At 43.3% G+C, this 26,439-nt stretch overlaps 1 protein-coding gene across 1 annotated transcript in view; it reads right to left on the bottom strand.

Annotated features, from left to right (window-relative positions):
* mtmr4 (myotubularin related protein 4) overlaps positions 1–24,383 on the bottom strand; it is a 134,769-nt gene extending 110,386 nt beyond the window's left edge. Inside the window, exons 1-3 of the mRNA XM_084320340.1 lie at positions 24,306–24,383; positions 13,191–13,273; positions 5,780–5,868 (exon numbers count right to left, since the gene is read on the bottom strand). Of these exons, the coding sequence (XP_084176466.1) occupies positions 5,780–5,863 (84 nt within the window). The 5' untranslated portion in view covers positions 5,864–5,868; positions 13,191–13,273; positions 24,306–24,383. The remainder of the gene's footprint in view (positions 1–5,779; positions 5,869–13,190; positions 13,274–24,305) is intronic.
* Positions 24,384–26,439: the final 2,056 nt, after the last annotated feature.

Raw genomic sequence — 26,439 nt, 5'->3', positions numbered from 1 at the left:
CTGTTATAAATACATATTTCTCTGTACAAAGCTTTAACTAGTTTAACTACTCAAGACACTAGGGCGCCAGTCTGGCGGTGTTCTTAAAACAACGGCCAAGGCCCAGGACAGCTGGACTTAGATACGACACGTCCAAGTAAATCACATCTTGTTCTTTTTTCTAGTCGTCTTCATATCAGTCTGGTGTGAGACACGACAAAACCCCTAACCCCATCTTTGTTTTCACTTGTCCCAGCTGGTACTTAATTGTAAGTCTGACCCAGAGCTCTTTCTCACTTTCTGGTCAGACGCTCGTGTGCACACAGTACACACAGTACACACAGTACGCACAGTACACACACGTCTCCCATTGTAAACTGAGGATACTTTTTCTGTGGCCACAGAAACAGAAATAAACGATGTTTCTATTTTTATATACAATTTGACTCAGATTTCTACAGTTGACCGTCTTCTTGACCCATTTAATATATTCCACAACAGGCGATTTTTACTTTACAAAATTCCAAATCCCCTGCTTGAGAAAAAAGTAAGAGCAGAGACCTAGAGGAGCCGAGCTGAAAGGACCACAAACAAAGCTAGGAGCGAGGATCTATTAATAGTCCACTCGTTTTCCTATAGCTACAGGAGATTCTGGAGAGACACATGGGGAGAGAGGTCCATTAGGGCTCTCTGCCACACAAGCTCAGCACAGTCCAGTACAACTCCGCCTAGGCCGTCGTCCCCCACACCCTCCCCCCAGATACGGCCTCCCGAGTCTGGGATATTTTAGGAAAAGGAGGGCAGCCCGAGGGCCAGGCTGCATGATGATGACAGACAGCTACAGGAGCATGGCATTACGGAGACATGAAGCATTAATAGGGAGCAGAGTTTATATGGAACTATTAACACGTTCCATTTTGTAACTGAAAGATGAACGAGTGGTACATTGGAGTCATGCGTTGCTGTGATGTGTATCATAATGCATGCTGTTTCCATGGGATATTTCACATATAATGTAACCAACTTGTCATTTGGACATTTGCTTGCACAGAAAGGACCCACATTAACCCTTTAACTACCACACTACAGAAGGTTAACCTTTCACTACCACCACACGGTCAGTAGTGTGGTAGTGAAAGGGTTAAACTTCTGTATTGTTGCAGTGAAAGGGTTAACAAAAAAGGTGGTAAAAGTTACAAAAATGCTAGCAGCTACTACTCCTGCATTGGCAGATGTGTGTCGTCTGTGACTGAAAGTGCACTTGCTCTCGAAGCTCCATTTATATATCTCGACTAAACAACACAGGCAACAGTCTGTCACTTTCGGTCAACAACATTATTATGGCGAAGATAGTCTAGACTTCTGGGGGGGACGCGTTTTGCACGCGAGTCATTGACATTGGAATCACGCTGACATTGGAATATAAGGTTTAAAGCAAAAGTAGCCTAATTCTCAATACAAATGATATAAATCTACATACCTTAACTAGTTCAGCGCCAGAGGTCACTGTGGGCTTATGGCCGTGTGTGCCAGCGCTGTAATGAATGGGGATACATGCCGGTGTTTGCAGTGCTAAAACTATTTTAAATATTATAGCTATGGATCTAATAATATAGTCGATTGTCATTGAGTTTCTTCCGGTCAAGGTGTAAAAACCAGATACTCTTTTCATCCATACATTCCCGTTTTATACCGTGGTGAATACGAGTATAGTTTTAGAGGAATCCAAGGAAACGCCGCTAAACAGCGTTTTAGTGCATTTCACTAGGAAGTCCGTGCCATTCCTTGCTTGGATCAACAATCAATCTGAAATCAAGGCTAGATTATCGGTATTATGTTTCATCATGCATGCATGGGGGGGGGGGTGGGGGGGGTTTTCTATGCTTCGATCGTCACCAACGGCATACGTTGTGGAGTAACTTTACAGGACACACACGGATCACAATGAAGGCATGCTCGGATCAACGCAAGATTGATACCATATAGCACTTATTTAACTAGGATGTACTGCAAAAAGAATATTCCAATTATCTGACCCCCATTCCAAGATAATCCACCAAAGAACATGAATCCACGGTGCTTGATTCTCCCCAATCCATGCGTTATAAACGTTACTACTGCCCGAGTAGGAAAACCCGGACCGGACTTGTTAGATCAACATACAGGCTGAGCCCGAGAGAATCCAAGGATGTGCAATACCGGCCACAAGGCGTTAGGCGGCGGTATTGGACGTTTGCGATCTCAGACCCATTCCCAATGATAACATCAGGCTGGATGGATGGATTATGAATGGAAATAGCGAATAAAAGAAATAACGACCAAAACCCCGACTTTTCTCGGGTTTGGCGCCCAACGTTCGGCGAGTTAACCCGACTTATCTCGGGTCTGGCGTCCAATGTTTATTGTCCAATGTGTTAATGATGTCATTGTTTATATAGCCTATCAATTGTTTTTAAGCTCAATCTCAATCTATTTGATCAACAAAGAAAATATTTGACCAGAATTGTTCTCATTTGGGACATAGAAACCTTCCAGGAAACCCTGCACCTGGGTAAGAATGGCTGCACCTGGGTAAGAATGGGTGCACCTGGGTAAGAATGGGTGCACCCGGGTAAGAATGGCTGCACCTGCTTCTTTAGACCAGGCCTTCCCGTCTGTACCAGGCAGTGTAGCCCATTGTAAACGCTACAGGCACAACAGAGAACCTACATCAAGGAGTACTAGAGGTCATCTAGACCAGGTCATGAAGACAAGTGTTCTTGATCACTGCTCTAGAGTCAGATTCAGACTGTTAGCTCCGAATAAGGTCATGTTCCAACTTCCTGGTCACTGACCTCAGATTAGCACATCTACTCTGGGAAGCTTTGTGAATATGGGAGCAGAGTCTCATCACACACACACAACCTCATCCTTACGTAACCAGATGATGTCATAAGTCAGTGATACAAAAGCTGCCATGTTATTACACATTGTGTGCGACACAAACACACACACACACAAACAGCATTGTTTCACACTCATGCCTCACAGCCTATCAAAAGGTAGTAGGGGCAGTGCATTGTGGGTACTACCCACAGAAGGGTAAAATAATTCCCCCATTGTCTCCCCTCCTTTTCCATTCTTCTAGGAACCCGTTGACAAAATGGAGCAGCATGATTGGACAACGGGACACAAACCCAATACTTCCCATCTTGTTCGGGGCACGAAGAAGCGAGCGTGGTACACAGAGGCCGGGTCCTGGGAAGCCATTAGAAGGCGGCTTCACAAGAAAGGATTAAAGGGCTTTGTGTTCCCGAGGGGACGATGCGATCTCACCTGAGAGGAGCGACACAACACCAGGGCGAGGAGAGAGCTGATGATGTCACAGTCGCTATGGGTTGATACTACTTTGAATATCACCCTAATGTCGCCAGCACATTTTGTGGCCTACATTATACACAGGTTTGGTTTCTCCTCTTTGCATTGAACAATGAAAATTAAGCGTAGAAATACCTTGTGTATCTTGATGATTCCTTCAAAATAAATTAAAAATTATGGGCGGTCAGGTGGCGTAGCGGAGATTGCGCTCGTCACCAATGCAAGAGGCTGCGGTCTCGACTCCCGGAGTCAGAATTGCCTCTGGCTTGGGCTGATCGCTATACTAACCCGGTTGGCTGGGTTAGGGGGAGGGAAGTAGTCACGGGTGGGGATCTGGCGTTGTGGACAGCGACGCCTACAGGTCAGGTCTGGGCGCTTGCTCAGCGGAGGCAGGACTTGATGAAGGCAGCGTGACCTCCCACGCGTTACACGTCACCAATGAGAGTCCTCGCTGCCAGGTGAAAAAAGAGGCACTGGCTGTCACCGCGCGTATCGGAGGAAGCATGTGGTGGACTTCAGGGTTCCCTTGTACTGACCAGTTGGAGAACATGCGCACAACAAAGAGGTAGGGGGGGGGGGGGGGGGGGGTATTGGCACAACGACTAAATTGGGACGGGGAGAAAACAGAGAAAAATCGGAGAAAAAGAGGATTAACACTTTGACTGCCGGGAACCGTCTTTAGACGTCTTTGCTGGCCATGCTAAAGTTGCCGGAGGACGCGGTACGTCGTCCTTATATCAATATTTCAAAAATCTGCGATCGGATTCATATGTCCCCTCTGCTGGCCTGAGATCCACCAGCAGGACCCACTGAGCTCTCTGGCGGTTCAGGAGCGCCATCTGGTGGCCGATCGGCGCAATCGCCAAACAGGATGTGGCATAGAGGTTGTCCTAGACGTCCGTAGTACTTCCGGGCGCTCGCTATAGGTCATGGGACTCTGGCTCGTCTGGCAATAACTCGATAAACAACATGATTTGGACGTATATACCATTATACAAGCTGGAGATGGACCGGGTAAAAATATATCCCATAATGATAAGATTTCTACTCTACGATGATCGCCCAACGGCGCGCGGAGACTGGGGTGAGTTTCAGCGTGTAACGTTACCGTCTTCGATACTAACTGCTATTATCAACATTTGACCCACATTAGATGATTGGTATAACGCTGCCCACGGAATTATAAACGCCCCCTCGCCCATCCGGTCAACATCAAATGACGTGTAGTAACTTCTAGAAGTACGTCTAGTTGGAATTTTTTATATCGCGCTGATTGCCATCAAACTGTATTTCATCATCAATATAATGCATTTGGGGCTATAGATCACGTTCTGGAGAAAGCTGCAGAAAGAGATGAAAACATACTTATACATTAGACCATACTTTACTATGAATATGTGAATGAAAAAGTTTAACGTTGCTACACAATGAACAATACATATAGGACTTTGAATGGGCCCTAATAATGGCAATGTAGCAATAGAATTTAAAAAGTTATAGCCCTGCAAAGAAGGGGACTTTCTCCATAGACAAATAGCGCTGGCAATCTATGGTATATCATGAATTTAACCTTAGGCAGCCAAAGTGTTAAAAAATAAATAAATTCAAAATTACCAAAAAAATTTAAAAAAAAATACAACATTTAATCTGTTAAAAACTAAATAAATTATTATTCAAGTATGCAAGATTACTATCCAAAAAAGTATCTGGTTACAAATAGTATCTGCAAAAATTACAATACACACAAAATGAATGAAATACATTATTTTAAATATGGCCCACCACTGTGTACCGAAACACAGCCAACAGAACGAGGAGGTCAGGTCTGCACTCTTGTTCAGAGTGTCTCCATGGTGTCCATCAGCCATATCACCCAATGAGATGGCTGGCTGGCCCAATGCCCCACCCCCAGGGGCACAGGAGCAGGGTGGCATTCTGCCACTGTGCACCCAGCCAACCAGAACACTCCTGAGGTCTTAAATGGTAGTAGATCCCATCACCCGGAAGGACGTTTCTTTTTTTCTTTTTTTTTGTCTTCTAATTTGTAGGTAGTGGGAATGGGTTTATGTTCCTTCCAGTCGCTGGGATCTAGACGCTACCGTCACAGATCCTCCCTATTCCACTTTCTATACGTCCCATGAAGGCAGTAGCACCCATCTGTTAAACTAACCTCCAGTCACTTTTTCCCCTAGAGAGACATATTTCTGACAGTATTAACGGTATAGTTTTCCAGTACAAAATTACAACGTGATACGACATCTATCGTTTTGTCTTTATCTTGTAATATAATTGGCACGGCCCTATTTCAGTAAAAAATGGTATATTCCATTTGACTTTTTATACTACTGCAAGCAATCTTTTCTCGATTAAAATATACAGTATCTTTTTCTTTTCTTTTTTTATGTATATATCGTGGACGGCGGTATAGTGTAAAAATCCATACCTTTGCATGGATCCATGATGGTATACTTTCATATTCGGTGCACCTTCGAGCCCTGACTGCCGTCTCTCCTCTTAACACGTCCATCCTAGCTGGGAAGTAGATTTACGGTCTCAATCCAATAACAAGAGAGCAGAAGGGTGGAACACCACACACACACACTACTACTGCGGGGGCACACTGACCCCTTGCCGAGGTAATGGAGAATCTTAATATATGACAAGACAGAGGTTAAAGCCCTGTGTGCTGCTCATGATGACAAAGCGGTGACAGCGAGTATGGGGCACGAGGGCATCGCTGTAGCAGATCTGTGCACAGGGTTGCCAGACATTGCGAAATCAAATTCAAGGACTTAAGTACTTTTCCAAGCACAATTTTTTATAAAAAAAACTGGTATTTAAAAGGATACAATTCACTTTTAAATGCACCTTTTAAGCACCTTGTTAAAAAATTGGCTGTTTTCAAGGATCCCCCCCCCCCCAAAAATCAAGCAATTTAAGCACTTCAAGGACCTTGTGCGAACCCTGTGTGCAGTATTAAGCATGATGGTACCATAGGGTGTGTGTGTGTGTGCGTGTGTTGATGTAGAGTGGAACATCCCAAAGGTCACATGATCCCTCGTCATCACATCCCTCGTGGTCCAACAACAACACTGCGATCTGATCTCTGTGGCCTTTGTAACACATCACCACATAGAATGTATTTACGGTCATAGTCTGCATACATCATGTACGCTGCGTTGGCATTAAACCACTATATAGGCTCAAGTCGCACAGTCATGGTGGGTATCCTCCGACATTCACCCTCTTGTATCAAGAGTTACGGCAGTTAAGAGATACTCAACTACAGCCCTTTAACCCTTTCACTACCACACTACAGAAGGTTAACCTTTCACTACCACACTACAGAAGGTTAACCCTTTCACTACCACACTACAGAAGGTTAACCCTTTCACTACCACACTACAGAAGGTTAACCCTTTCACTACCACACTACAGAAGATTAACCTTTCACTACCACACTACAGAAGGTTAACCCTTTCACTACCACACTACAGAAGGTTAACCTTTCACTACCACACTACAGAAGGTTAACCTTTCACTACCACACTACAGAAGGTTAACCCTTTCACTACCACACTACAGAAGGTTAACCTTTCACTACCACACTACAGAAGGTTAACCTTTCACTACCACACTACAGACGGTTAACCTTTCACTACCACACTACAGAAGGTTAACCTTTCACTACCACACTACAGGTTAACCTCACTACCACACTACAGAAGGTTAACCTTTCACTACCACACTACAGAAGGTTAACCCTTTCACTACCACACTACAGAAGGTTAACCCTTTCACTACCACACTACAGAAGGTTAACCTTTCACTACCACACTACAGAAGGTTAACCCTTTCACTACCACACTACAGAAGGTTAACCTTTCACTACCACACTACAGGTTAACCTTTCACTACCACACTACAGAAGGTTAACCTTTCACTACCACACTACAGGTTAACCTCACTACCACACTACAGAAGGTTAACCCTCTCACTACCACACTACAGAAGGTTAACCTTTCACTACCACACTACAGGTTAACCTTTCACTACCACACTACAGAAGGTTAACCTTTCACTACCACACTACAGAAGGTTAACCTTTCACTACCACACTACAGAAGGTTAACCTTTCACTACCACACTACAGAAGGTTAACCTTTCACTACCACACTACAGAAGGTTAACCCTTTCACTACCACACTACAGAAGGTTAACCCTTTCACTACCACACTACAGAAGGTTAACCTTTCACTACCACACTACAGAAGGTTAACCTTTCACTACCACACTACAGACGGTTAACTATCTGTAGTGTGGTAGTGAAAGGGTTAACCTTCTGTAGTGTGGTTGTGAAAGGGTTAACCCTTTGTCGTGAGGCAATGAAAGGGTTAACCTTCTGTATTGTCGCCATGAAAGGGTTAACCCTTTGGTAGTGTGGTAGTGAAAGGGTTAAGCGCATGATTGTGGCTTTATTATTACACAAACAACTATTTGGGGCATTCTGAACGTGTCTCTTCTCAAACCCACTCATTCAAAGTCTTGTCAAAGTGCTTATTGCAGCAGAACCCGTGAATATGTCAATAGAACAGCTCCGAGAGGTATTCCAAAAAAGTAGAATTACCCAGTTGGCTAACTGTTCTACTCTGTGAAATCAAATAAATAATTCCTGATGTTATGGATAAATATGTCAATTTAACACCGGGTAGGCCTATTGGTTTTTTTTTTTTTTTTATGCCTTTTACAGCCAGACGGACAGATCATGTCCCCATTATCTATTACGTATTTTGGCAGATTGACTATTTCATGATCCTTTTTAGAGTTATCTAGCTATAAAAGTCATCCTGCTTCTTTTCATATGCCCTCCTGCCTCCTGGGCCCACCAGTCCCAGTGATAAAGCCTCAGAGCTGAATAGTCGTAATGCCCACTAGAGGGCACCCTTTTCAAACATCAACAGCCAATACCGATGAGTTGAAGAAGTGCTCATCCGACATGCGGGTCTACCAAGACATATGGGAGCAGATATATGGACTAATCCTATTAAGATAAGACGGATGGGTTTCATTGGCCCGCTGTGGCTGATTGATGTCAAGCATACGGGGGTGGGTCTCTGTACGTGTCGTGACACCATCCTCACATTGGTCCACTTTAGTCTGCAGTCTGACCTATCAGATTGCTTTTCTCATATGAGACTCTGATTTTGTGACAGATTTTACAGTATAAACAGCACAAATCACATGGAATCTGATCTTTTGTATTATGATTTGGGCCACTTTCATTATGTGATCCTAAATCAAGATACAGGTCTGATCTTTTTGCAATGCGACCTCAGTCTGAACTAGGGATGACCCCCGGACCCCGGTTTTAAACGGGAACCGGTACTATATTAGAAAATACCGGAGTATTTATAAGCTCCGACGTCATCGGTACTGCTATCGATACTCTAGAGAAATTATTATTATTATTTAAAAGTTGCCAACGATCTCTCCTTTCTCTGTCTCTGCACGAGAAGCGAGCCGCAGCGAGTCATCATTATTACACACACTCCTCGCGAGTCGCTACACATACGGGTACTCCTTAGTGTTCCTCCTTAGTGCTGTCCCGAGATGCTTCCAGCTGCAGAACCCCAGATCCCCGCAGGCTGAGGATCCGCAGGCTGAGGATTGTCAGCCTGCGGGGATCTGGGGTTCTGCAGGTGGATAGTATTGGCTGTCCCCGACGCCCGTGCTGAAGCGCGCTGCACACAGACAGCTTTGCCTCTGCATGCACTCAGTCGTGATGGCGGATAGAGCGAACTGCGAAGCGTTCTAAAGTATGGATATATAATACAACGCACGTTGCCACAAGTGCAACAAAACATTTGCCAGTAAGGGTGGCAATACGAGCAATCTATCAAAACATGTTGGCAAAACAAGATATTAGTGTGCAGAAATGCGCCGTATTTGACTGCGCGCACTGTTCCATCTGCATCCACGTCCACTGCAGCCGATAAGCCAATATACGGAGTTTCCTAGGCTAATAACGAATTATTACAAATAGGCTAATAAACAAAATAATTGTTTAGCTACAAATACTACAATCTAAAAACTTTTTATAGATCGTCAAGCTGAGGCGTCAGCCACCAATGTGTCCCAGGCCAGTGAGCCCAGGGCCACCACACATCCTCCCTCTACCTCCACCACCCAAAGTCCCTTCTCCCTAGCAGCTAGGAAGGATGACAGAGGATAGGGTGAACGAGTGTCACAGGGCTGTGACCCAGTTTGTTGTCAAAGGCCTGCACCCCTTCTCTACAGTGGAGTCCAAGGGCTTTAGGTAACAACTAATCATTCAGTGTATATCGTTTTTTTTGTATACATAGTTGTCTAACTTGTCTGTTGTTGTTGTTGTTGTTGTTGTTGTTGTTGTTGTTGTTGTTGTTGTTATAAGTTATTATTGAAGCAGCTATTCCCACCACTCCACACAAATTTACAATAATTCAATCATTTCTAATCTTTACTGTAGGGAGATGACCAATGCTCTCAACTGCAAATATACCCCTCCCTGCAGGAATGTCCTCAGTAACACACTGACTCCTGCCTGGTATAATGTTGAAAAGGCCAATGTTATCACAGAGCTTAAAGATGTGCCAAAGTTAGCCATTACATCTGATGGGTGGACCAGCTTAACTCAGGACCACTACTACTAAATAAAATAGAAAGTCCCAAAATAGTTAATTTATCTGACTGCTTGTATTAATTGATAAAAAAAAGTAGCCATGTGCAGTAATATAGTTATATAAAAGAATAATAAAGCAATGTCGATTCTGTTCTTAATAATTTTTTTGCTAAATCAAAAAGAACCGATAAGAGTATCGATAAAGTACCGAACCGTTAAGCAGTATCGATAAGAGTAGTAGTATCGATAAAATCCTAACGATACCCATCCCTAGTCTGAACTGACTTTTACTGTCAGTCTAGATTTGACATTTGTCACAATTCGTTATGTACATCTTTTTTTTTTATCCACTTTTTCTCCTTATTTTTCCATTTTTCTCCCATCCCAATTTCGCGTTTCCAATTCTCCCCTCCCGTCTTGAACGTTGCTCGACTATGCCCCCCACTGGTCGGTTGTAGGGAGGATAGAAGCCTTGCATCACGTGTCCCCTCCGGTACACGAGGAGGCAGCCTGTCACATCTTTTCACCTGCCAGCGCAGACTCTCATTGGCGAGGTGTAAGGTGTGGGAGGCTCACACTACCCACGCTACTTCCTGTCTCTGCTGTGCTAATCTCGTTCCCAGCTTTATCTCCTCCGTGAGATAAAGCCTGGTAAAGAACTACGGCCGAAAGTGTGTATATGGGGTAGAATTTCCGGTGTATGTACTTCGCCTGGAAGCTGCCTCCGAACGGACCAAACTTTTCCCGAATCCTGTCCGCAAACAAGCTAGTCTAGACTGTCATAGACTAGTTAGCCTAATGTGGGGGGGGCAACTCGTTCAGGAGTTTGGGGGCTATAACCGCAATCGCACGCCCCCCCCCCCCCCCCCCCCCCCCCCGTTCTTTAGCCTGGATTTGGGAACAACAACGAGGGACTGGTCAGCAGACCTCAGCGACCATGATGGGGTGTAGGGGTGCAGGATCTCTGTGAGGTAGGGTGGGGCCAGACCATTCATTGCTTCATAAGCAAACAACAGGATATTAAAATGTATCCTAGACTGCACAGGCAGCCAATGGAGGGAGGCGAGCGATGTGCTCCCATTTGCGTGTCCCTGTCAACAGCCGAGCAGCAGCGTTATGGACCCGCTGAACGTGCCATTTGAACCCAAACTCTATCGTTCTGTAGGCAGGGCTGTACGCTAACTTTTTTTGCACATAGCACTGGTGCTACAGGGGTTGATAGTTTTGTAGCACAGGCCAAAATCTTGTAGCACAAGTATAAAACGTGTTATATTTGTAACAGTCACAAATGTGCCTATTGTATTTGTGTTATTTAATTGCAGTGCCATGTTTGGTTGTCATTTTCATGCCGACAAGTTGACGTCACACAGCCAGACACGTTACGTGTAAGGAATTATGGGATTTGGTGTTGGGTGTATGGACTCTACTATAGGGTGTCATCACGATACAATACGATATCGATTCTTTGGACAACGATACGATATTTGCCACGATACGATGCAGGTGCCTGCAATCGATATGAGACGATATCATAAGCCAATTTAACACAATCAGTAACATTTAGATGAACTCAAAAAAGGCAACGGAAATGTCATTTGACATTTTTATTTTTGACCTCTTCCAGACTTTTAAAGGAAAAATGAATCGAACATTGTTAGCTGCCGGAGCCATAGATATTATGGCTGGAGCTGCGCTTCTGCGGAGATGAGACTTGCCAGAGAATTTTCAAAATAAGAGTATAGATATGAACCGAATGCCTATCGCACGGGTGCTACTGAAGTAAATCCATTCATCGCACAGACCGATGTTGCTGTAGCACGTGCGATATATATCTCGCACTGTACAGCCCTGCTGTAGGACATGTGACACCTACACCCCCCCCCCCCCCCCCCCACCTCCCCGGAGGAATGTGGGCTGCGGTGGCCGATGCTCTCAAGACGCAGAACAACGTAGGTAGGGGCTCTAAGAGTCAAGATGTTACTAGAAGCTTGGGAGACATGAGTGGGAGGAGAAGACATCATGTCCATGCCGGGGTCTGGATGGGCTCCAAGACAGAAGCCTCTGATCCCAGAACAGTTCAAACACGTGACACAGGAGAGCAACTGAGTCAGAAGAAACATCAAAGAACCTGGAACATCTGTTACACTTTCACTGATCCAACAGCACCTTCCTGAATGAGACCAACAGGAAAATAAAACCCACAGCCCCTGGAGAGCCACATATTTAAGGAATGGAAGTCGGAGAGGAGGGGGGGTGGTGGTGGGTGGTGATGGTGGTGGTGGTGGGGGGTGATGGTGGTAGTGATGGTGGTGGTGGTGGGTGATAGGGATGGGTACCTTTCACATTTGAACAGATACCGGTACCTGTGAATCGATACCGGTACCCAACGGTACCTTTTTTCGGTACTTTAGTCTCAAGAAATTTTATTTGCCTACCTCAGTCGTGAAAAAAAATCCAAACTTCAAATAACTACAATTTCGACAGTTTTCGGCTTGCCATTGCTCCGACTGCTTTGTTGAATCAAGTCAAGTCCTAGGTAAGCATATATTGTGCGTGTGAACGTTGACATGAAAAGAAAAAAGTTAAAAAAAAAAGAAAAAAGAAAAAGTAAAGTAAAAAAAAAAAAAAAAAAAAAAAATTTTTATCTCACTTGAATCGATACTCGGTAGTACCGACGTGTTTCGGTTCGGTACCTCGAAAGAACCAAATTCGGTACCCATCCCTAGTGGGTGATGGTGGTGATGGTGGTGGTGATGGTGGTGGTGGTGGTGGGAATAGTGTTGAGTAGTCCTACGCTTGCGAAAATCTGTTGAAGTCTGACATATTTAAAGTAGAACAATGTCTAATTTAAGAATTGAATTGTTATTCCATTGGTCAGACAAGACAGTCCAACAATATTATTAGTGAAAACAACTCTCTCCCTAATCCAAAGACTAAAGCGCTAAAACTCAAAACGTGTGATGTCATCAGGTTATAGAGACTGGAGCTGCTCCACAGGCTTGATTTTGTGGAGCCACAGAATTTCTGTTTAAGTTTTTATACGGTAAACGTCTGTCGTGTGGCAGTGAAAGGGTTAACCCTTTGGTAGAGTGTTTTAGTGGAAGGGTTAATCTCTGCTTCGCATCTAAAACAAAACAAATGAACCAGTGACGCATATCTGTCCCCGTCCCCCCCTTCCATGACGTGATTGGCTCACCATGCTGTCAGTCAGTGCCGCAGACACTCCTCTCCAGATCCCGGCCTCTCTCCTCCCGTCTACCACCGTGTCAGCTACAGCTCCTGCCAACAGAAGACATGTACACTTGCCGTCAGACACAGTTGAATAATAATAATATAATACCTAGCAGGTAGATCATCCTGTATGTCCCCCTGGCCATATTACAATCTGGAATAAATCCATAAGGAAATCTTTTAGGTACAAAGAGGCGCCTTGCGACGTTGACGTGATCCGCTTGTCAATACAAAACACAGGTGCATTGATTGCCTCGTGGCACATGACGTTTTGTCTTGTTCGTCAAAATAGAAGCCCCAAGCACTTGTATCTAGTGTCAACTTGGCTCGAGTCAGTATACTTTGAAAAGCAAACCTGCATCTAAGCTATATTCTACAGCGGTACACTTCAAAAAGGCGGGAAAAAAAGTTATTAGAAGTGATCAAATAGATTTTCAAGAATCCGCGCGGGTAAATTAATAACCTCACAGATCTAGAGACCTAAATAGGTCACACCATAACTTCACACATCTAGAGACCTAACGTTTACAGATGACATCTACATTGCAATTTGCAAGGTGCCTTGAATTTCTGGACCGTTTCCATATGGATCTATTCCCGATTGTATATGGCCAGCGGGACATAATACAGGAGGGTCTACCATCGAAATAGCATACATTAAATTATTACACACATTCCTAAATACAGCAAAAGAAAAAAAAACACCCAATAGTCAAATGTAACACATACAACATCTTAACACATTTCAGCAACTTATAAAATGGGTCTCGTCATTCTGGAAGTAAGGAATGTGTCTCAAGAAATCAGACAGATTCCAACCTGTGCTGTGGTAGAGGGGTTTAGCGTGTCGTCTCCTACTACTACACAATGTGTTGGGAAACAGCCAGACATTGCTCAACACAGAAATTCAGCCTCCCCAGTATAGACCCGACGGTCGGGTCTCTATACTGTCCTCGCTCCTCCTGAAAATTCTCCTCCTGAGTAAATTACTATCTAGGTTAAAGTAATGTCACATCTTACCTGTGCAACAGTATAGGTTAAAATAATGTCACGTCTTACCTGTGCAACTGTATAGGTTAACATGATGATGTACACCACTTTTACATGTTTTTTTATGTTATATCTATGTGATGTGATGTCATGCGTCTTTACGATGTCTGTATGATGCATGTCTGAACACTTCGTCGTCGTCCCCCTCCAAGGACCACAATGGAAATAAGCCCTGAGCTTTTTTGTGTCTATCCTTGGCAGTATTCCAGACTGTGCTTCTGTCCGTCACATGTCAATCAAATAACTAACTGTCAGGACAAGCCAGTCCTCACTCCTCCCGACGGTCGGGGTAAATAACCACCGTCAGGAGAAGCGAGGACTGGTACTGTATATTTGCATATCTTGTATGTCACAAATGTAACAGTACTATATACCTGTATGTCATGATATATATCTGTATATCTGTATGTTGTGTGTATGTCATAAATGTAACAGTACTATATATATATACCTGTATGTCATGATATATATCTGTATGTTGTGTATGTCATAAATGTCATTATGAATTGAAAATGGGGGACCCTGATGTAAACAAGACGAAAGTCTTTCTCTGGTCTGCATCCCCTTAACAATTGTGTGTATTGAGCCGTACTGTATTCTACCCATTCTGAAATCTGTTAAAGTTTTCAATCAATCAATAACTACCGTCAGGACAAGCCAGTCCTCGCTCCTCCTCCTGAGTGACTGTCAATCTTAAGGACACTTAATGTAGACAGGACACACTGTGCACGTGTGTGTAAGGCAGCCATGAAAGGCAGGCCTGCAGGCACATGCAGGGAGGGCGTCGTCGCTAACTCTGCCCCCAAACCAAGGGCCATGTAGTAATAAGATAGTATATCTAGATAGAAGATGGATAGATAGAAGTAATAACTCTGATTTACGGGAAGAGGAAACTAAACATTCCTCCATGGCAAGGTTATCATAGGTAGGAACTAAAACTTAAACCGGGTGAAACGTTTTTTTTTACGAGATAAAATAATAAAAAAAAAAAAAAAACTATAACCTAAAATCTAAAATAAACCAGGAGTCATAGGTGCATTGTGTTGACTGTGACCTGGGTTGGGATGATGAACCACACCACATGCGTGAGTCAGTCGTCTTTAAAAAAAGGTTGTGATTGTATTTCACAATACCCATTTTGAACTTCTTAAAATATTGTCCCTGACACACGCCTCTATATTACAAAAATACTTAAACCAAAACTGAAACTAAGTAGAAAAGAAACTAACTAATACTCAAGAAAAATTATTAAAATACAAATAAATCTGAAAACAAACTAAACTGAAAACACATTCTTATAATAAAAATGTAATGAAAAATACAAAGCTATAAAAACAAAAGAAACCCTGCTCATTAGACGAGCACAGCCAGCAGCTACCGACAGAGATGATGAAAGGATAATAGTCCAACTACTCTGTTCCGCACACTCCTCCTCCCCATGCCTTTCAATTGGGCGTGACTTGGGCTGACTGCATGACTTGGGCTGACTGCGTGAGTTGGGCTGACTGCGTGAGTTGGGCTGACTGCGTGAGTTGGGCTGACTGCGTGACTTGGGCTGACTGCGTGAGTTGGGCTGACTGCGTGAGTTGGGCTGACTGCGTGACTTGGGCTGACTGTGTGAGTTGGGCTGACTGCATGACTTGGGCTGACTGCGTGAGTTGGGCTGACTGCGTGAGTTGGGCTGACTGCGTGACTTGGGCTGACTGTGTGAGTTGGGCTGACTGCGTGAGTTGGGCTGACTGCATGACTTGGGCTGACTGCATGAGTTGGGCTGACTGTGTGAGTTGGGCTGACTGCATGACTTGGGCTGACTGCGTAACTTGGGCTGACTGCATGAGTTGGGCTGACTGTGTGAGTTGGGCTGACTGCATGACTTGGGCTGACTGTGTGAGTTGGGCTGACTGCGTAACTTGGGCTGACTGTGTGAGTTGGGCTGACTGCATGAGTTGGGCTGACTGTGTGAGTTGGGCTGACTGCATGACTTGGGCTGACTGCGTGAGTTGGGCTGACTGCATGACTTGGACTGACTGCGTGAGTTGAGCTGACTGCATAACTTGGGCTGACTGTGTGAGTTGGGCTGACTGCGTGAGTTGGGCTGACTGTGTGAGTTGGGCTGACTGTGTGAGTTGGGCTGACTGCGTGAGTTGGGCTGACTGCATGACTTGGGCTGACTGCATGACTTGGGCTGACTGCATGACTTGGGCTGACTGCATGAGTTGGGCTGACTGCATGACTTGGGCTGACTGCGTGAGTTGGGCTGACTGCATGACTTGGGCTGACTGCGTGACTTGGGCTGACTGCGTGACTTGGGCTGACTGCGTGACTTGGGCTGACTGTGTGAGTTGGGCTGACTGCATGACTTGGGCTGACTGTGTGAGTTGGGCTGACTGCGTGACTTGGGCTGACTGCGTGACTTGGGCTGACTGCGTGACTTGGGCTGACTGCGTGACTTGGGCTGACTGTGTGAGTTGGGCTGACTGTGTGAGTTGGGCTGACTGCGTGAGTTGGGCTGACTGCGTGAGTTGGGCTGACTGTGTGAGTTGGGATGACTGCGTGAGTTGGGCTGACTGCGTGAGTTGGGCTGACTGCGTGAGTTGGGCTGACTGCGTGAGTTGGGCTGACTGCGTGACTTGGGCTGACTGTGTGAGTTGGGCTGACTGCGTGACTTGGGCTGACTGTGAGTTGGGCTGACTGTGTGACTTGGGCTGACTGTGTGACTTGGGATGACTCACTGCGTGACTCGAGTGGCCTACAGTAGGCGAGGCCGATATTCAAAACCAAAGCTTAAGTCGCTAGTTTGATTCATTCAAATCGTTGAAATCAGATGACTTCTCAGCTCATTAAACAGCCATTCAGGATGAGAAATCAAACGCCAGCCAGAACCACTTAAATTGTCACTAGTTTGTGCACGTTTGTCAATGATCCACCAGCCACTTGGCAGGTGTTCGTCTACAAAGATACGCTTTATTCAAGCATCAAGTCATTCAGAATGACTGGTGGTGGTGCTTCTTGTTTCAGCTCCAGGTGTCTCCCACCCTGCTGCTGCCTTTACAAAGCAACGCCTGGCAAAGAAACAAGCGCCTGTTAGCAAGAGCTGTGGCCGTGTATGCTGCATGATGCATCCATGCTAGGGGTGTAAATATTTGACCCCACAACGATTCGATTAAGATTCTTCAGGCAACAATTCAATTCAATGCATCATGAAATCTCTTTCTCGATTTGATGCGATTTGACCTTAGGATCGATGCATTGTGCATTCACACACAGCCATAAACAGCCATGCCTCTTTGTGTGTGTGCGTGTGCGAATGCATGGACACATTGATGCATGCGCAATTGCGCATCCATGATCAAGTTCTTTGTTATAGCCCAAGCCCACCACTCTCTTTTTTGGCAATTGGCCTGAAAACACACACCTCCACAGTCCACACACACACACACACACACACTCCTAGGGCGAAAACTGTGGCTGCTAGAGGGTGGGTCCCAGGGTGGGTCCCAACTAAAAAGGACTCAAGAAACACTTTATTTGCACAACTGCATATACCTCCCTTAGTCATGCACACACAAGCCAACCAGAAAGGGGGTGGGAAGCAGTGGTAGATCGCTGGTATACACAACCTCTACTACGTCGTCTACGACTCAACTGCACAACTTCCCACGCCAAGATCAGGCTCTCCTGTGGGTTTCTCTCATTGAAGTTACCTGCCAGGTCACTTTGTTGGCACAGCAAGTCGCCTAGGTGTGAAGGCAGTTACTTGTCAGATTGCATAGCTCCCTTTGAGGAAGAGACATTTGCAAACAGTACTGGGATTATAAACACTGCACTTTATAAACGATCAGACTTGAATATTGCAACTTCAAGGTATTGTACGACAAACTTAATTTCATGTCTTTACATTGCACACACATCCACACACTCACTTAAAACAAACACTCACTTAGACACTTTAAAACTACACCATATTTATTCAAAGAGATGTGCACTACATCCATACCTAATTTTAGCATTAAAAAAAACTTTGTTGAACTTAGGTGTACTTTAGTTTGTGTATATTGTTGGGACTTTCTTCCTCTTTTACTGTATGAAGCACATTCTCAGGGGCTCATACAGAACCAAGCATTTCACTGTAATGCACATGTACTTTATAACGTGACAAATAAAAACAAACTTGAAACTTAAATTCGATTTCTTTCTCCCCTATGATATTTTCTCCCAATCTCATATGATGCAGTTGAGCACAGTAGTAGAGGTGGGATATACCAGCAGCAAGCAGCAGAGTAACACACACACAGACAGCCAGAACATAGCCTAGCTTGACTCTAGTAAGTACTAAGTACAACATTAACATATATGTAGCTTGATCACTACGCTACTGCACCACCACAACAAGCAGCCAACTACTTCTCCATTCTACTCACGGTCTCACTTCCCCCGCACCGTCTGTTTTTTCCCCTCACCTGACACACCCCCTTTTGCACACAACTCACAAAAAAAAGAGGAAACAGCGCTTCAGAACGACTACATTTCTCCTGTTCTTACCTGAAACAAAGTTGTGAACGTGGCACAACAAGGTTGTTGTTGTTTTTTTAATGGAGAAACTATCCCGAGTAGAATGGAAACAAACAAAAAGAAAAGTGGCAGTGCTCCTCCGTCTCTGAAACACACACGCCGATTGTAATGTGGGGCATGACGTACCTCGCCCCTCTCACTCGAGCACTCGCTCTCCTTCTCGCTCCCCTCCCTTTCTGACGTCGTGCCAGGTTGCTCACAGTGTAGAGAGCCATACTGGCACAAGGTCTGTTGTAATTGAAAGAACGGCATGTTCGTCGATTGCTGCAAGGGTGGACAGAGCTCATTAATATATATATATTATTTTTCTCCACAATTTGTCCCCAAACTGTTCTAATCCACAGTTAGGCTGTTGCCTACTCTCATCATCAAACTGTTCTAATCCACAGTTAGGCTGTTGTCTACTCTCATCACAACCTGTTCTAATCCACAGTTAGGCTGTTGTCTACTCTCATCATCAAACTGTTCTAATCCACAGTTAGGCTGTTGTCTACTCTCATCATCAAACTGTTCTAATCCACAGTTAGGCTGTTGTCTACTCTCATCACAAACTGTTCTAATCCACAGTTAGGCTGTTGTCTACTCTCATCACAAACTGTTCTAATCCACAGTTAGGCTGTTGTCTACTCTCATCACAAACTGTTCTAATCCACAGTTAGGCTGTTGTCTACTCTCATCACAACCTGTTCTAATCCACAGTTAGGCTGTTGTCTACTCTCATCACAACCTGTTCTAATCCACAGTTAGGCTGTTGTCTACTCTCATCACAAACTGTTCTAATCCACAGTTAGGCTGTTGTCTACTCTCATCACAAACTGTTCTAATCCACAGTTAGGCTGTTGTCTACTCTCATCACAAACTGTTCTAATCCACAGTTAGGCTGTTGCCTACTCTCATCATCAAACTGTTCTAATCCACAGTTAGGCTGCTGTCTACTCTCGTCATCAAACTGTTCTAATCCACAGTTAGGCTGTTGTCTACTCTCATCACAAACTGTTCTAATCCACAGTTAGGCTGTTGTCTAGTCTCATCACAAACTGTTCTAATCCACAGTTAGGCTGTTGTCTAGTCTCATCACAAACTGTTCTAATCCACAGTTAGGATGTTGTCTACTCTCATCACAAACTGTTCTAATCCACAGTTAGGCTGTTGTCTAGTCTCATCACAAACTGTTCTAATCCACAGTTAGGCTGTTGCCTACTCTCGTCCCAAACTGGAAAAAATAATCCACCATCGGATGACCATCCACTGAAATATAAAAGAATAACCCACCGGCTACTGCACACCGTCTCTCGAAGGTTGTTTTGTATCTCTGGTACTTGGTTGAGTTTAGCAACTGTAGACAACTGATAGTTGTGCATTTCATTTCCAGATACATTCATACTAGGGATGGGTACCGAATTCGGTACTTTTGAGGTACCGAACCGAAACACGTCGGTACTACCGAGTATCGAATCAAGTGAGATACAGAGAAGGGAAAAAAAAAAAAAAAAAATTAACTTTTTTCTTTTCATGTCAACGTTCACACGCACAATATATGCTTACCTAGGATTTGACTTGATTCAACAACAAAGCAGTCGGAGCAATGGCAAGCCGAAAACTGTCGAAATTGTAGTTATTTGAAGTTTGGATTTTTTTTTCACGACTGAGGTAGGTAAATTACATTTCTTGAGACTAAAGTACCGAAAAAAGGTACCGTTGGGTACCGGTATCGATTCACAGGTACCGGTACCGGTTCAAATGTGAAAGGTACCCATCCCTAATTTATACATGTACAACATACATGAACAATGAACATCCATGTACACACATACATGAATATAACCAAATAACCATACATATAACTAACCAACACCATATAGCATCAAACATGAGCTTTTATTTTCAGAAGGAATTTACAATTCCTTTAACATCACAAAATCTGTCAAAATGGGAGAATCCTTGTGTCCGATAAACAGGTGCCATTAGGATGCTGAAGAAAAGTACATCCTCTGTGACGTCACCTCTTAAAATACTCTCCTGATAAATAATTATTATATATGATTGGAGTCCAATTTTTCCTGTGGCAAAATGTAGGCTATAGTCTGGGGAAAGGGTTTGAATATGCTCTGCTGGGATACGGACCACCGTCATCGCATCTACCTGCAAGCATTCTGCCAACAAACACATCATCAGACAGACCTGAGGTCAGGCCTGAAGCCTCCGAGGTCTGCATTCTGCCAACAAACACATCATCAGACAGACCTGAGGTCAGGCCTGAAGCCTCCGAGGTCTGCATTCTGCCAACAAACACATCATCAGACAGACCTGAGGTCAGGCCTGAAGCCTCCGAGGTCTGCATTCTGCCAACAAACACATCATCAGACAGATCTGAGGTCAGGCCTGAAGCCTCCGAGGTCTGCATTCTGCCAACACACATCATCAGACAGACCTGAGGTCAGGCCTGAAGCCTCCGAGGTCTGCATTCAGCCAACAAACACATCATCAGACAGACCTGAGGTCAGGCCTGAAGCCTCCGAGGTCTGCATTCTGCCACCAAACACATCATCAGACAGACCTGAGGTCAGGCCTGAAGCCTCCGAGGTCTGCATTCTGCCACCAAACACATCATCAGACAGACCTGAGGTCAGGCCTGAAGCCTCCGAGGTCTGCATTCTGCCAACAAACACATCATCAGACAGACCTGAGGTCAGGCCTGAAGCCTCGAGGTCTGCATTCTGCCAACAAACACATCATCAGACAGACCTGAGGTCAGGCCTGAAGCCGCCGAGGTCTGCATTCAGCCAACAAACGCATCATCAGACAGACCTGAGGTCAGGTCTGATGAAGAAGAGACAGAGGTGAAGCACACTACAGCATGCTGAACTAACAACAAAGTACTTCTCCCATGGGGACAATAAAGTTAATCTTACAGTATCTTCTTAATAAGGGCCATACAAATGAATGAGTATCTCTTAAGATTGTTTGGCCTAAAGTGAAACCAAACAAACCAAACAAGATGCACATTACTGTATGCGAGTTTGCCCACGGAGTATCTCTGGATTGTCCAGAGATCTAGGCTTATCAATCTGCGCATGCAGAGTTTACTAGGTATAGCTCGGCAGAGAAAGTGCCGATCGACTTGGGATCATTGGTCTCTCCGTGTTCAGGAGACTCAGGCGTATAAAAGTCTATTGGATCATGTCTCCAGCACCCCCACAGCCGTAGCTACAACCACTTAATGTCATGGCTCTCATCCACATTCATTCATTTTCTCCCCCCGCTCTCTCTCCCATGATTTCAGAATACCGGAAGTGTTGCGGTGCTATGGAGAACGTTCAGTGTTGGACTCAGACTCCCAAGATGCAACACTGAACGTCACAGGAAGTCCTTCATACCAACAGCCACACTGTGCCTCACTGCCTCACTGAGCACAGAGTAAATCCCTGTATATGTTCATGTACATTTAACTATAGTAGGCCTACATCTTCCTGGACATTTACACCATTTAAATTTTACTGTATATTGTCGGACTGTATATTTCAGAATTTTAGAATGTATATTTTAGAATGTATTTCTCTGACTGTGTATTTTATTCCTATTCTTATTTTTGACTTTTGACTAACTAAATGTTCATTGTGAGCGATCTGTGGTGCTGGATTTCCCTCTGGATTAATAAAGTACTTCTATTCTATCATCCTCTATGAACAGGACTGGAACACTAGTCTTGAATGTGCAGGATCAGGATGCATGATGACGAGACCAGGAGGACGGGCACGTTCGTTAGTGCAGCTGGCTAACTTACCAGGCCGATCTATACAGTATAGACAGCTGTACTCGTTGACCCACAACAGCAGTGCGTTTGGGTGCAACAAAACACTAAAAATATCTTTGGAGTTTGCAGGCAGGCTAGGAGAAAGTGAAAGTGGCTGAGAGGCTAACAAACACTGGCTGAGTACTGACTGCTGTAATAGGAAGAGACTGCTTGGCTTAGACTTTAAACATGTGTGTGTGTGTGCGTGTGGTAATGTTAGTTACGTTAGTCTCAGCTGTTTGTAGTTCAGCTGTCTCATTGACCGGGTGCCAGAGGAGGTTATTATGATATGAGGTGACATAGGGCTGGGCGAATATGACCTATATATTATAATAGAATGGCCATGGTGCTTTTTCCTTCTAAAGGGTATATTTCAATAATATTTCTATTATTATTAAAATCTTTCAAATACCACTGCAAGGACACATTTTAAGATTTAATGTATTTAATGATTTCTGGATTAATGTATAAAATCCAACCCTTTGCATGGTTCAATGATGGTATACCTTGATATTCAATATCCTACCTCCCAGCCCTGAGGTCATAAATAGCCTATTATTTGCCAGCAGAAAAGCAAACTGGACCAAGAATACCCATACAATTTTGCATTCCCGAGTAATCTAGTTTTAAATTAAAGTGTAATCAAAATGTTGTTAAAAAAGCAAACAGGTTGCTTAAATAATTTATGGCCAACACATTACATCTTTAATCCAAGGTAACGGTTGAGCTTCAGTGGTGAAAGCTTAGCCTACTGTATCTTACACAAAATGTAGGCATATGCTTTCCCCTCCGTTTCTCCTGTGTTATTATGGACCCTCACCCAAAACGTGCAGGTTGTTGGCTTGCCTTGTTAAAAGATGAATCCAGTATTCAATCATTTGTCCTTTTGGTTTGTAAAACTAGCCATCTAGGCTACATATTCAGCACAGTACTATTCTCGTGATTTGTCATGCACTTCTTCCTACTGATATGGGATGGGATGACATAATGTAGCTGATCTGTCAGCATTGGTCATGGTTGATATAATAACTAACCTGTTATTGTGATTACAATCACCCGTTTGCCAACCAATATGTCTGAGAGGATGAAGCCACTGAATAGCACCCTTTAATGTTATCACAGAGTGTGACATTGTAGATGTGATTGATTGAAAACGTTATTAACAGATTGCAGAATGGGTACAGTACAGCTCAATACACACAATTGTTAAAAGGGGATGCAGACCAGAGAAAGACTTTCGTCTTGTTTACATCAGGGTCCCCCATTTTCAATTCATCATAAATACCTGCTTTTCTAGTTCCATTGGAAAAAGTACAACTCCTTAACCCACACGAGTGAATGACTGTACCTTGTGTATATAATACATCCTATGATGTGTAGAATAACTAACCCAGTGGTTCAGGACACTGACAGTTTAAAAACTTGCTGCAGGGATGATTTCTTTCAGTGGTTTTAATACAAAATAAATACAGTATACCGGTTTCTATATATTCTAAGTTACTTATTCAGATTGTATTGCCGCTATATGCTTGCGATTAGCTACATTGCGTATAAGGTTATATCTTGTCGTCCTAGTGTGACAGTATTGTGTAGTAATAATAATAATACTGTCCCCACAGGCTGCTCACCCTAACCCTGCTGCTGGAACACGGCCATTGGTGTTACCTCAGAGCTGCACACAGGGACCAGGAGAGGCTGATTCATGCTCTAATGTATTTACTAATTAGTAAAGTCCACGTGTCCCGCACAAAGCCTGACGACCTGAGTATAATTCATACATTGGTGATTATTATTATGATCAGAAGAAGAAGGAAATTAAATGGAGTTCTCTACTCACTCAGAAAGAATCAGCTGATACAACAACGGTGACTCAGTTAGACGACACGACTTCCGCATTCTCGAGTGATGACACACACGTCAGCCAATTGGCTAGGAGCAGAGCCGACGTTTTGGACCAATGGTGTTGTGGTGTTTATACCGGCCTATGGTAATTCGCGACAGGTAGGAATGTCCCGCGCGCACGCCCACCTCGCAGCCAGTCAGGTGCCGTCGTGCTGTTCTGACGCGAGACGGGGGCACCAATAGAAAATCACAGCGCGGCACAGACGCCCGACACGAGCACGCACACACGCACACACCCACACACACACACACACACACACGCTGTAGTGATCATATGATAATAATAATATAATAATATTATACACTCACGCTGTAGTGATAATAATAATAATAATAATAATAATAATAATAATAATAATAATAATAATAATATTATACACTCACGCTGTAGTGATAATATAATAATAATATAATAATATTATACACACGCTGTAGTGATAATAATAATAATAATAATTATTATTATTATTATTATTATTATTATTAATAATAATAATAATAATAATAATAATAATAATAATAATAATAATAATAATAATAATAATAATAATAATAATAATAATAATAATAATAATAAAAATAATAATATTATACACACACGCTGTAGTGATAATATGGAATTTAAAATTCCCCAAGTATAATTTCAAGTGTTTTACTATGGAAGCAAAGGAGTGACAAAAGTATTTGAATTTTATCAGACACCGAATTTATAGCATTGAAAATAATTACTTTGAAAATCATGTATCTGATTTTTTTTTCAGACAACGAATTTATAGCATTGAAAATAATTACTCTGAAAATCATGTATATGCATTTTTTTTGTCTGATAAAATTCAAATACTTCTGTCACTCCTTTGCTTCCATATTTTACTCATTTTCGAATAAAAAAATGTATCGGGCGCAGACATTATTTTTTTTTGTTTTCATTCATTGCCAACTGACATGTGCACGACACGTGCACGTGTGTAAGCGAGAGAGAGAGAATGCATGTCACTCCCAACTTTACAGCATGTTATGGTTATGGCCAGACTATTTTTGTTCACCCTGGTGTAATCACCTGAACTCAAATACTCTCAGATACCAGACAACCGCTTTACAACCTTTAACCTGTAATGTGTGCAGTGTGCTACGATCAACCTGGCAAATCATTAACCCTGTTGTTGTTGTTGTTGTTTTGTCATGTGTAGGTTAGGTTACACAGGATCTATGGGTAACAGTACTGTATATTTATGTCATGTGTGTAACAGTACTATATACCTGTATGTCATGTATGTCCCTATGCCATAAATGTCATGATGTCATATATTGTGTATGTCATAAATGTCACTATGAATTGAAAATGGGAGACCCTGATGTAAACAAGACGAAAGTCTTTCTCTGGTCTGCATCCCCTTAACAATTGTGTGTATTGAGCTGTACTGTACTGTACCCATTCTGCAATCTGTTAATACAGTTTTCATTCATTCATTCATTACAGCTTCAAGTGTCCAATCTATTTTTGAGTATATCTCTAAATATTTGAGTCAGTGAACAATCAAAGAAATGACCCATCAATTATTCCAACTGATTCTTTTAAATATAATAATATGCCAATCCTTTGTAGTCCTCAGATTATGTAGCCTATGTGGGTTTTATCCAAATAGTTTTAGGTTGTATCTGGTGTATAAGAGGCAGTTCTAGAGCTCCATCTAGCGGTAGCAAATATACAGGGAAGGATGCAGCGCGTGTGGTGGCTGGAGGTGCTACAAGCAATGCACATTTTTACATTAGAGTGATTTTAAAATCTCTTATTGGTTAGCCATTTTATCAAAATGTATACATTTTAAAAAAGGATAGGAAAGTATTAATATGCAAGTATTCACCTCTAAATGATGGCAAACATTTTTTCAACATTGCA

This window comes from Notolepis coatsorum (assembly GCF_963971535.1).
Source record: "Notolepis coatsorum genome assembly, chromosome: 8".
Classification (NCBI taxonomy): Eukaryota; Metazoa; Chordata; class Actinopteri; order Aulopiformes; family Paralepididae; genus Notolepis; species Notolepis coatsorum.
This window is presented reverse-complemented; position numbering and strand designations above follow the sequence as displayed.